This window comes from Sinocyclocheilus grahami, unplaced genomic scaffold, assembly GCF_001515645.1.
Source record: "Sinocyclocheilus grahami isolate Dianchi unplaced genomic scaffold, SAMN03320097.WGS_v1.1 scaffold233.1, whole genome shotgun sequence".
Taxonomy (NCBI): Eukaryota; Metazoa; Chordata; class Actinopteri; order Cypriniformes; family Cyprinidae; genus Sinocyclocheilus; species Sinocyclocheilus grahami.
The window spans coordinates 596,697-608,828 of record NW_015505412.1 but is presented as its reverse complement, the minus strand read 5'-3'; the positions used below and the strand labels follow the sequence as shown (position 1 = coordinate 608,828).

Below are 12,132 nucleotides of genomic sequence, written 5' to 3'. Positions count from 1 at the left end.
ACACACAGAAGTATGGATCAGTTTGAGCTTTCTAGATGAATTATTGACTTATATGTGTTTTGTTTTGGCACACGCATCAGCCCTGAAGAAGTTCCTGTTGTATGTGAGGCGATCTGAGATCCGTGGAGTGGATATCGATAATCCGTACATGAACGTCATGACTGCTTTGACTGTTCCTGACATCGATGATGTCACTGTGGTGGATTACGACGCTCTTGAGGAAAGGATATACTGGGCGGACGTTAAGACTCAAACAATAAAACGTGTCTTTATCAATGGAACAGGCCTTCAAACTGTAATTTCTGGAGGTGAGTCGAGAGTCCAAGTCAAAGTGTTTTTTCTTGTTTCTTTTTTTCACATTCTGTGGGGTGTAAGATTTTTCTCAATAAACACCACCTAAGTGACAGTTATTACATTTTTGTGCTGTTAATAAGTTGTTGTTTTTTTCTCTCTCTGCTGCCACATTGTAGGTTTGAGCTGAAATACTGTTTTATTTTGCTGACACTCAGTCTTAAATAGGTTTTTTCAATTATGAGAAGACTGTGTTCACAGGCGGCATGCATTAAAAAATGATGGTTGAAGGAGTGTGCAGCAGAACATAAATAATATCTTATGTGATAGGAGAGCTTGTTTGTGAAGTTCTCTGGGGATTGCTTCTTCTTAAGTGCTGTTATCAAGCATGGTGTATTTCTTAAACCTTCTCAAACTGATCAGCATGCCAACCATGTGCCTTTGCACATAAGATATTTTATTACAGCGTGCGCAGAAGTGTTGCAGTCACCCATGAGGTTTGTTGTGATGTGCACCTATGTGCTAATGGCTATCTCTGGTACGTGCAGATATTCAAAACTGCCGTGGGCTAGCAGTAGATTGGCTTTCGAGGAATATGTATTGGCTGAGCTCTGAGAACGAGGAGACGCAGATCAATGTTGCCCGACTAGACGGATCTCTAAAAACCTCAGTCATCCATGGGATTGACAAACCAAAGTGTCTGACTGTGCACCCAGCCAAAGGGTAAGCAACCCACATGGACAGATTGCATGCATGATTAAGTAAGATTTGTGTGTATCTATCTGTCTATCTATCTATCTATCTATCTATCTATCTATCTATCTATCTATCTATCTATCTATCTATCTATCTATCTATCTATCTATCTATCTATCTGTCTGTCTGTCTATTTTTGTTCACCCCAAAATGAAAATTCTGTCATTATTTACTCACCCTCATGTTGTTCCAAACCCATAAGACCTTTGTTCATCTTCGGAACACGAATTAAGATATTTTGTATGAAATGTGAGAGCTCTCAGACCCTGGATAGACAGCAACGCAACTTTAACGTTCCCAGGTCCAGAAACGTAGTTAGGACATCGGTAAAACAGTCCATGTGACATCAGTGCCCTTACGAAAAATAAGTTTATTCAAGTGTGCTATTAGTATACTTCTTTTAAACTAAAACATAGGAAAGTATACTTTTAGTCTACTTTTTATGTACTTCTCAGAAATGGGCTTTGTGTACTTCTCAGAAATATACTTAAAATGACATTTAAGTATACTTGACTTATAGCCTACTTAGAAAAAGTCTAAATATATTTGAGCTATACTTGTGTTCCTAGAATCCGTGTTTTCATTGTTATACTGTAGGGGGCACTAGTACACATTTTCTGTACAGAATTTCCAAAAAACACAAGTGAAAAAGAAACCGAAACAACAGATGCTTCCACATGTAATCTAACACGATCATCAGACATAAAACAGCATCAAAACTGTGTAAAGTTGATGTAATGTCAACCAATGAAGAGGTAATAATGACTGTCAAGCTTTGGGGTGTTGATCGAATATCTACATTTTGATTATCGTTCTGAATCCAATTCATAGTCTTTTTTTCAGCTTTTTGTTCAAAATGTTATTTCTTTTTTTATTATTATTTATGAAACTTACCCACATTCAAGTGTTTAAAAAAGGAATGCATGAAGCTAGAAAAAAATGTTTTTTGTTTACAAGCAGATACCCTGTTCTTTCTTTTGGTGTTTTGTATGTTCAGATATTTATATAACAAAATATATACAAACCTAAATAGGGACATAGTAGTATACTTAAAGTATGATGTAAAGTTCACTTAAAGAAAACTTACGAGTATACTTGCAGTATAAAACTACTAAACTAGTAGTTTACTAAGACTATACTTCAAAGTGTACTAAAAATGCTACTACAAGTGTTAAATTAGAAAACTATCAGTATTCATATGTTCACTTTTAGTATAGTTGCAGTACAAGCTAAAATATTGTTGTAAACTAGTTGTGTACTTAAAGTTTACTACTGTTATACTTAAAGTATACTTAAAAGTATATTTTTATATACTAGAAAGTGGGCCAATTTAGTCCCAAGGAGTATTGAAATAGTACACTTACAAGTATACTACTAGTACACTGATATTTGTATACTTGCTACATAAAGTATACTTAAAAATGTACTTGAACTTTACTTAAGTATACTTAATAAAATAAACTTATTTATTATATCAAAAGTATACTACTTTTTGGTTAGAGTGGCTCAACTTCAGTTTTGCGAAGCTACGAGAATACTTTTTGAGCGCAAAGAAAACAAAAAGTGTGGAGAGTTTGGAGAGTACCCAAGAGCGTAATCTGCGTAATCAGCATTGTTTATGCTTAGGGGAAAGCGTGCATATGTGTTGTGATACTCTAAAATGGCGGAAGACGTAACTCAGGGGAGAAGAATTGTTGAATAAATATGTTATTTTTGTTTTCTTTGCGCTCAAAAAGTATTATTGTAGCTTTGCAAAACTGAAGTTGAGCCACTGATGTCACATGGATTGTTTTACTGATGTCCTTACTGCGTTTCTGGACCTGGGAGCAATACAGTTGCGTTGCTGTGTATGCAGGGTCTGAGAGCTCTCACATTTCATAAAAAATATCTTAAAGTGTTAGTTCACCCAAAATGAAAATTAGGATGTGTTTTACTCACCCCAGAGCCATCCTAGGTGTATATGACTTTCTTCTTTCAGACAAATAGGAGTTAGATTAAAAATTGTCCTGGCTATTCCAAGCTCTATCATTGCAGTCAGCAGGTGTTGCAGTGCTTCAGTCCAAAAGAAGTGAAATAAAATCCGCCCATCCATAAAAAAAAGTGTCTCACATGGCACAGGGGGTGAACAAAGGCCTCCTGTAGCGAATCGATGCGCTTTTGTAAGACAAATATCCATATTCAAAACATAATAATCACTTTAATCTAGCTTGCGCCAACAGTTGTACATGGAAGCAGTTCCGGGCTGATGAGGTATGAGGTCAGCTTTGTGCATGCGCTGGTGAGTCTCGTGAAAACCAACGTTTGTTAACAGGAGCAAAGGAAGCTAAGTTTCCTTACTTTAGCAAAGGAAAACCAGTCTCCTCTTGGCTTATATCGAAATCCTCTGACATTCTTATTTACAAATCCTCATTTTGTACTTCTAATTAGTGACTGTTGTTTTGTTTTGATCTCTTAGCAAACGAAAACCAGTCTCCTCTTGGCTTATATCGAAATCCTCTGACATTCTTATTTACAAATCCTCATTTTGTACTTCTAATTAGTGACTGTTGTTTTGTTTTGATCTCTCCCCTGCGCTTCCGCGTTCGTCAATTCTGAGCGGCGCATGCGCAACCCCGACCTCATACGTCATCTGCCCGGAACTGCTTCCGTTTACAACAATGAGAGCAAGCTAGATTAAAGTGATTATTACGTTTTGAATATGGATATTTTTCTTACAAAAATGCATTGATTCGATACAGGATGCCTTTGTTCACCCCCCGGAGCCGTGTGAGACACTTTTTTTTATGGATGGGCGCTTTTTTTAACTTCTTTTGGACTGAAGCACTGCAACACCCGCTGACTGCAATGATAGAGCTTGGAATAGCCAGGATAATTTTTTATCTAATTCCGACTGGATTCGTCTGAAAGAAGAAAGTCATATACACCTAGGATGCCTCGGGGTGAGTAAAACACAGCCTAATTTTCATTTTTGGGTGAACTAACCCTTTAAATTTTGTTCCGAAGATGAACGAATGTCTTACGGGTTTGGAATGACATGAGGGTGAGTAATTAATGACAGAATTTTCATTTTTGGGTGAACTATGCCTTTAAATACAAACCATGAGAATTCCTATGACTCATGTTTTTACTGAAATTTGCTTTGTGTCATGGTCTAGAAAAATCTACTGGACCGATGGAAACACAATAAATGTAGCCAATATGGATGGAAGCAATAGGAAGGTTCTTCATCAAAATCAGAGAGAACCAGTTGGTATGTTTGATTCCTTTGCCAATCTAATAATGACAGGAGTTTAAAATACAAGAGGAATTGTACTTCATTTATATACTTAAGTCTTATTTTTAGAAATGTGTACTTTGTTGAAATAGAACACATGTACTCCTATTTAATTAGATTTCTGAGGAGAAAATCATACTTTATATGCCTTAAAATTTTCTTTAGACCTTCAATGTACAAAATACATATTTTAAGTGCTATCTTATTTCCACTTATAAAGAAACACGATTTTATATAACTTTTATTTAAAACAGCCAGCAAAATCCATTTAAGACTGTATTGTAATTGGCCACAACTGTGGTCATTTGTCCTTGAGAAGAGATGTCTGATTAGTCACCCCAACATAGTCTTGACCTACAGTAGAGTAATAGCAGAAATTAATTCATTTTAAATATAACCATTGTGAACTTGAACTTGAGTTGCTACAAACTGCGGCTGAATTCAAACAACTTTCAGAATATAAGTTTCATATACTGTATATATATATATATATATACATATATATATATATATATATATAAATACATATATATTACATTTCCTATCCACAGCCTTACAAAGTCAGGACCCTGAGAAAATTGCTATTTAACTGGTTGCTTTACAACATTTATGTGTAAAAGTTACTTTAATGGAAAAATCTCCCTGGCCTTTTGATTTCATCAGTCTATTTAAAAAGCTAATAAAAAAAGTTTACTTTTTAATACACAGCAGAATAGTAGTACTTTAGACTTTTTTTAAAAATGGAACATCTACACAGTTCCCGTCCTCAAGCCTATATATAGCTCCTTTTTATATCCCCGTACCTGTGTGTTCATTGATAAGCAAAACACATGTTTCTTTTATTTCAACGGCAGTCTTGGAGAAGAAAGTCAGTTGTTGTTGTTGGGTGTCTACTAGCCCCTCTCAGTCAGAGCTGTCCTGACGCTCAATTGAAATATCCTTCACTTGTCACAATCAATTTTACCACTCTGTCAAAATCTAACCATTTCCACTTTTGAAACAGGTTTAAGAGAGAGATGAATTTTAGTGAATTAGAGTGTCACAAAGAGGTCACAACTATATTTCAAGCTATAAAGAATCATCTCATGTTCAGATACATATATAGTTATAGGATATGTAAAGTATATTTTAAAGTAATGACTCCACACCAGCACTCCAAATAACAGTTTTTAACTGATTCTTGTTTTCCCTCAGGACTTTCAATTGACTTTCCCGCTGGGAAGATGTATTGGATCAGTTCTGCTAATGGTACTATCAACAGGTGCAATCTGGACGGTAGTGGCTTTGAGGTCATTGAAAGCATGAAGAGGGACTTAACTAAAGCCACAGCTCTAGCAGTCATGGGTAAGTGATAGAGTGCCTAATTCCCTCTTCAGTAGTCAGGCTTGGGTCAAAGGTTAACTACACCATTAACCTTAAGAAATTGGAGACATACAGTACATGTTGATTTGATGGCATAAGGCTGATATTTTCTTTGTTTGTTTTTCTAATTAATGTTTGTGTTTGTGATTTTTTTTTTATTTAATTACTGTACTTTGTTGCTGTGGCAACACAAACCATAAGGAGCACATTTATAAGAAAAAATAAGTGAGAATCAAAAGCGGTAAAAAATGTGTAAATTAGTCTCACGTGGCATGCCCACATACCATCTGTTTAGCTGGTTAGCAGCTGGCTGCAATTTTACCAGTTTTATCAGGAAACAAACTTGTATTTAAAAGATACCGGGCTGGAACAATGAGTGTTTCTGAAAAAGAACTGGTTAATAGATTTGTCAGTGTTTGCAAGGATGTTGCCTTTGGATTTCGAAAAGATAGCCTGTTAGCAATTGAATAAGATAACCATACTCAGAATTGGAGATTCCCATTTTTCCTGTTTGTTTTGTATCCATACTTATTTCATATATTAAAAGAAAGTCAAGACACATTTATTGTGTTATTTCTATTTTGCTCACAGAGATTGCTTAACCAATATGTGATTTTTGACCAGTATTTAATTGTACCATCCCTAAATGTCTGGTTAAGAAAAATGAGTGTTTACTATTGTCATTTTGCATTATTGACACTATTTTCCTAATTAATGCTGTTCAGTTGCTTTGTCACAATCTGTATTGTTAAAAGCGCTATATAAATAAAGGTGACTTGACTTGACTTGACTAGTTGCGACAGTAGTGACGTCATGGCTGTCGCCGGCCAAACAAGTTGGTGTTTTTTCAATGTAGGCTTCAGACACGGGTCACGACGAGGCGTTCCCCATAGCGACCCCTAGAGGACGCAGTTCGAAGTTCCACGAAAGGGAACTGTTGTTAGTCACTTTACATATTGGTCCGATGTTCTCTTTATGTCAAAAAGGCCAGTACAAAATTAGTTGTGAAATATATCAGACTTTGTCAATAGTCAAACCTGGCGCTGCAAGTCTACAGCTACATTGCTTCAGAAGGGAAAAGACAGATAACTCAAGACATTTTGTCAAAATAGATTTAACAATTTCCGTTTAGCCCTAGGAAACTCATTATGGTATGAGAATAAAGACCAAATTTTGGTTCCCTGAGGAGTGTAAACATACATCTCAGTGTTCGAGAAGTGGTGAAGTTTGATTGATTTAGCTTTATATAGACCAAGATAATAAAGGCTGTCTTGGAAGATATCCATTTGATTTGACGCAATTTTTAATCACACACTTTAGGCCTGCCGTATGATTCAAATTACAGCTCTAACCATTGCCCAAAAGCTGTAATTCTAGGGATCATAGAGAACTCACTCATATTGGCAGCGTCAGAAGCGGCTAGAGTTGCATAACTTTTTTTTTTTTTGTTCACCCTAAAGCAAATGAAAGCAGTAAATGTAGCAAAGCCTGTAATTGCGCACTTTCACTTTTTTGTATTAGATGAGTTCCCTTTCTCTGTCTTAGGTTTTGCCGGAATGTATTGCACACTTTTGTTTTGGATTGCATCTGACATGTTTTCTCACATTACTCTCTGCCTGTCTTCGTGGGTAGAAACTTATGCCCCCAAATTATTCATTAGCATGTATTTATTTCCCTAAACCCCAGTTTTAACTGATTACACTGTCTGAGTGCTGCAAAGGTATTAATCTTTGGAAAACCTCTATAGTCACGTTCTATTTTAGAGCAGCTAAGATGAGCTGAAAAACAAATGCAATTTGTAAGAAGTGGTGACAGACTCTTTTAATTAAACAAAGTTTGAGTCATTATTAAATTGGGAGCAGAATGCAGGCTGCCACAAAGACTAATGGGTTACTTTCAAAGAAGTAGCATGGTACAGCAAAACAGCAAAATGATGCATTCAGTAGGTGCTATCTATCACAATTAATAGGCCTTTGTTCCATAGAGGAAATGCGTTCCATTACTTCTGCAAAAACCTATGGCTCTGTTTGGTGGGCAGTTATGTTTCTCATTTATAGTATGACAAACTGCCAGGTAATTTTATTTTTTTTATTTTTTTTGTGATTGCTTGTGCTGAGACTTGCTGAGCCTCTTAGGCTGATGAGACAAGGTGCAACTTTTTTTGAGCAATGTTGCTTGGGCACTTTCACATTGAGAATTGATAACAAATGTCTATCTGAATACTTTAGATCGGTCATGGGCCCTGTGTCTCATCTGGTTGCCAGTTGCCGGCAACATTGCTCAAAAAGTTGTACCCCGTGTACCATCAGCCTTAGAAGGCTACAATAAGATATGAGTTGAAATTCATTCAAGTTCAACAAATCAATACAGAAATCCAATAGCTGGTTGATTATTTATTAGAAAGTTTTCTATTGCATCAAATTTCTGATTTTCTTAACATTGTGAAGATGAATAGTGAATTGAATCATTATGGCATACATCCTCCCTTTCAGAATTAAATGCAGATTTAATCCATACTGTATATAGATATAAGTAGAGAAATGTGTTTTAATTGTATATACACTACAATTTCTACCAAAAGTATGGGGTTTGTAATTTGTTTTTATGTTTTTGAAAGTCTTATTCTCACAAGACTACATTTAATTAAACAGTAAGACTATACAGTAAAAACAGTAATTTTGCAAAATATTATTAAAATTTAATTTTAATATGTTTTTATTTTTCAGCAGCCTCTACTCCAGTCTTAAGTGTCACATGATCCTTCAGAAATGTTTGTAAATGCTGATTTGGTGCTGAAGAAACATTTCTTGTGATCAATGTTGAAAACCGTTGTGCTGCCTAATGTTTTTGTAGAAACTTGTAAAACAATATTTTTTTTCATAATTCTTTAATAAAAATAAAATTTGAATGAATATATTTATTTGAAATAGATTAGTTTGTGTAACAATGTAGTTGTCAGGGCAACTATGGTTATGGAGAACCAGAGTAGGGGGCGTCATCTTACTCCCATGCCCACCGGGGTGTCGGGTACTCGGCTTCACTCGAAAAGCCCCTTGGAGCTCAGCTTTCATGGTTACAGAGAACCAGAGTAGGGGGCGTCGTCCTTCTCCCATGCCCGCCAGAGTGAGGCCACGTGGGCCCTATACACAGGATAATGAGGGTGATTAAGTAGACACAGGTGAATGGAGGTTAACTAATAATGACTACACAAAAACAGGAACATAACCAAATAAGGGCACACAGGAACTAAACTAGAACAGAAGACAGGAAAACGGCAACTGAAAGAAAATACAAGTCCATAGGTAGACAGTAGTCTTTACTGATACTTTTGATCAGTGCATTTCTGCTCAATAAGAGTATTAATTTCTTTTAAAAATAAATAAATAAATAAAAATAAATAAATCTAATCTTATTGACCCCAAACTTTTAAATAGTAGATATATACAGTACTGTGTTTGTGTATATACTAGTGCTGTCAATCGATTAAAAAAATTTACTAATTAATCGATTAATCCCACCTAACATTCAAGTTTTTAAATATACTTTTATATTGCAAAAATTTTACATTCAATCTTCAAATTAATGTACAAACAACATAAAGACAGTATATTTTTTATATTTGTTTAATGGCATCTTTTTTATGACTGAAGGCCAGTATCACTGACACCAATATTACTGATGATGTCCCTATATAATTGTTTTTTCCTCCTAATATTTAGTATAGGAGACCATGATCCGCACTCACGAGAACATTCTTCTTTTTACGTTTTATTTTACATTCATCATTGATGGTAAAAGACACAAACGTTTCAGCTGCAAAGCCTTCCTCAGAGTGCCTTCCCTTTAATAGTTAACCATTGACTATAGCCATTCAACATTACAGTATAATTGAGAGATATCAATTTGAACATTCATTAGACTTAAAAAAAAATTACTTCTAATTTAAGTGAACTTCAATCTTCACATAAACCCATTATAATAAATGTCATATTTACCTGTGCCCTTCAGCAGAAATATACAGAAATTGAAGTTATCAAATGCTAAATTCTAAATTAAATATAGATGAATCCTTAAAGCTTTAAAAGTTATTGATTTCCTCTTTTTTTTTTCTTTGATTAACAGACATCACAGCAGCTGGTTATTAGATTGTTTTGGCTGCTGTTACTTTAAGAGCTGCCGCTGCTGAACATGATGCGGATCTGACACACATCGTATTTTCTCTCAAATCTCTTGACCTTTTCTGACCCACTTCAGGTCTTGAAGCCTCTACTAATGAATCGGGTGTGTTAGATGAAGGAGACAGTGCTGGGCTGCTCCAGGACAGTTTTGAAAACCATTTCAGAAACATGTTCTTAAATGTGACTCATATGTAATATATTACATGCATGCACAGTTTTAGGGCAGCTTTAATTGCCTTTTTGGTAACTTCATGACTTAACTGACCATGACATTGCGTGCACGTAGTTTAATTCGCGCTTTGATATGAAAAGATACAGGGTACAGTGGGTGATGGCGCCTTTGTGTACGTGCAATTGAAGAGCACGAGCTACGAGCACAGTACCACTCCCGCGCTCGTTTGACTCGCACCTCGCAGAGGTGAAGTTAGAGGGCACGTCTGAAACATCTCCCGTTTGATGTGATCGTAAAGACATTCTTAGCGACTGAATAAATGCAGTACTTCTCAAGAAAAACAGTGACAGAAACAGCAGTTGTGAGTGGGGTGGTCAACCCTAGCTCCGCCCCTGCGTTAATTGTATTAAATACTTTTAACACGTTAAACTGAAAAAAAAGAATTGCCTGCGTTAACGCGTTAATTTTGACAGCACTATTATATACATTTGTTTATGTACACCCACACACATACATATATTCAGTCATGGCCAAAAGTTTTGGCAGTGACATAAATTTTGTGTTTTGCAAAGTATTTGTTAATTATTTTTCCACATGTTTCTATGGTATACTGAAAAACAATGATAAGCATATCATATGTTTTAAAGGCTTTTATTGGCAAAAATATATAATGAGTCAATATTTCCAGTGTTGACCCTTGTTCTTCATAACTTCTGCAATTCGCTCTGGCATGCTTGATATTTGCTTCTGGGCCAAATCCTGACTGATGGCAATCCATTCTTGCCTTATTAGTTCTCGGAGTTGATCACAATTTGTGGGCTTCTGCTTGTTCACTCGCCTTTTGAGCACTGACCACAGGTTTTCTATGGGATTGATATCCAGGGAGTTGCCTGGCCACGGATCCAAACTTTCAATGTAAGGATCTTCGAGCCACTTCTTTATCACTCCTGCTTTGTGACATGGTGCTCCATCATGCTGAAAAATGCATGGATCATCACCATATTGCTCATGGATCGTTGGAAGAAGTTGCTCTTGCAGGACGTTTTGATACCATTCTTTATTCATGGCAGTGTTTGTGGGCAGAATTATGAGAGAGCCCACTCCCTTGGTTGGAAAGCAACCCCACACATGAATGGTCTCAGGATGCTTCACTGTTGGCACAACACAGGACTCATGATAGCATTCACCTTTTCTTCTCCGAACAATAGATTTTCCAGATGCCCCAAACAGTCGGAAGGGAGCTTCATCAGAGAAAATAACTTTGCAACTTTGAAAATAACTCTGCAACCAATCATTGTACTTCCTGCAGAATTGCAGTCTGTTCTTAATGTTTTTCTTGGAGAGAAGTGGCTTCTTGCTGCCCTTCTTGACACCAGGCCGTTGTCAAAAAGTCTTGGCCTCACTGTGCGTGCAGATGCTCTCACACCAACCTGATGCCATTCCTGAGCAAGCTCTGTACTGCTGGTGACACGATTCCGTAGCTGACTCCTCAGAAGGAGACGGTCCTGGCGCTTGCTGGACACTCTGGTACGTCCTGAAGACTTCTTCACTGTAGTCGAACCTCTCTCCTTTAAGTTCCCTTTCAGTCGGTCACTATGAGTCACGACTCAGGATCAGTTGTGCGAGCACAGGGACCTGGCGCTTCGGCACCTCAGCCTGTTGGGCCTTCGGGTCAACTGGGAAAAGAGCAAACCCTCCCCGACGCAGAGGATCTCTTTTCTCGGTATGGAGTTGGATTCGGTCGAACAGACAGCGCGCCTCACAGAGGAACATGCGCGGGCGGTGCTAGCCTGCTTGAATACGTTCAAGGGCAGGACAGCGGTTCCACTGATACTTTTTCAGAGGCTCCTGGGGCATATGGCGGCCGCAGCGGCACTTACACTGCTCGGCCTGTTACGTATGAGACCACTCCAGCACTGGCTTTATGGCCGAGTCCCGAGGTGGGCGTGGAACCGCGGCACTCACCGGGTCCAAGTTACACCGGCCTGTCACCAAACCTTCACCCCGTGGTCAGATCTTGCATTCCTCCGGGCAGGGGTGCCCCTAGAGCAGATCTCCAGGCATGCTGTGGTCTACACGGATGCCTCCACCACCGGGTG

General features: G+C 37.4%; 1 protein-coding gene across 1 annotated transcript in view; it reads left to right on the top strand.

Annotated features, from left to right (window-relative positions):
* Positions 1-12,132, top strand: part of lrp1bb (low density lipoprotein receptor-related protein 1Bb) — a 373,072-nt gene that overhangs the window by 212,016 nt on the left and 148,924 nt on the right. Inside the window, exons 29-32 of the mRNA XM_016288691.1 lie at positions 81-308; positions 840-1,014; positions 4,203-4,297; positions 5,516-5,665. Of these exons, the coding sequence (XP_016144177.1) occupies positions 81-308; positions 840-1,014; positions 4,203-4,297; positions 5,516-5,665 (648 nt within the window). The remainder of the gene's footprint in view (positions 1-80; positions 309-839; positions 1,015-4,202; positions 4,298-5,515; positions 5,666-12,132) is intronic.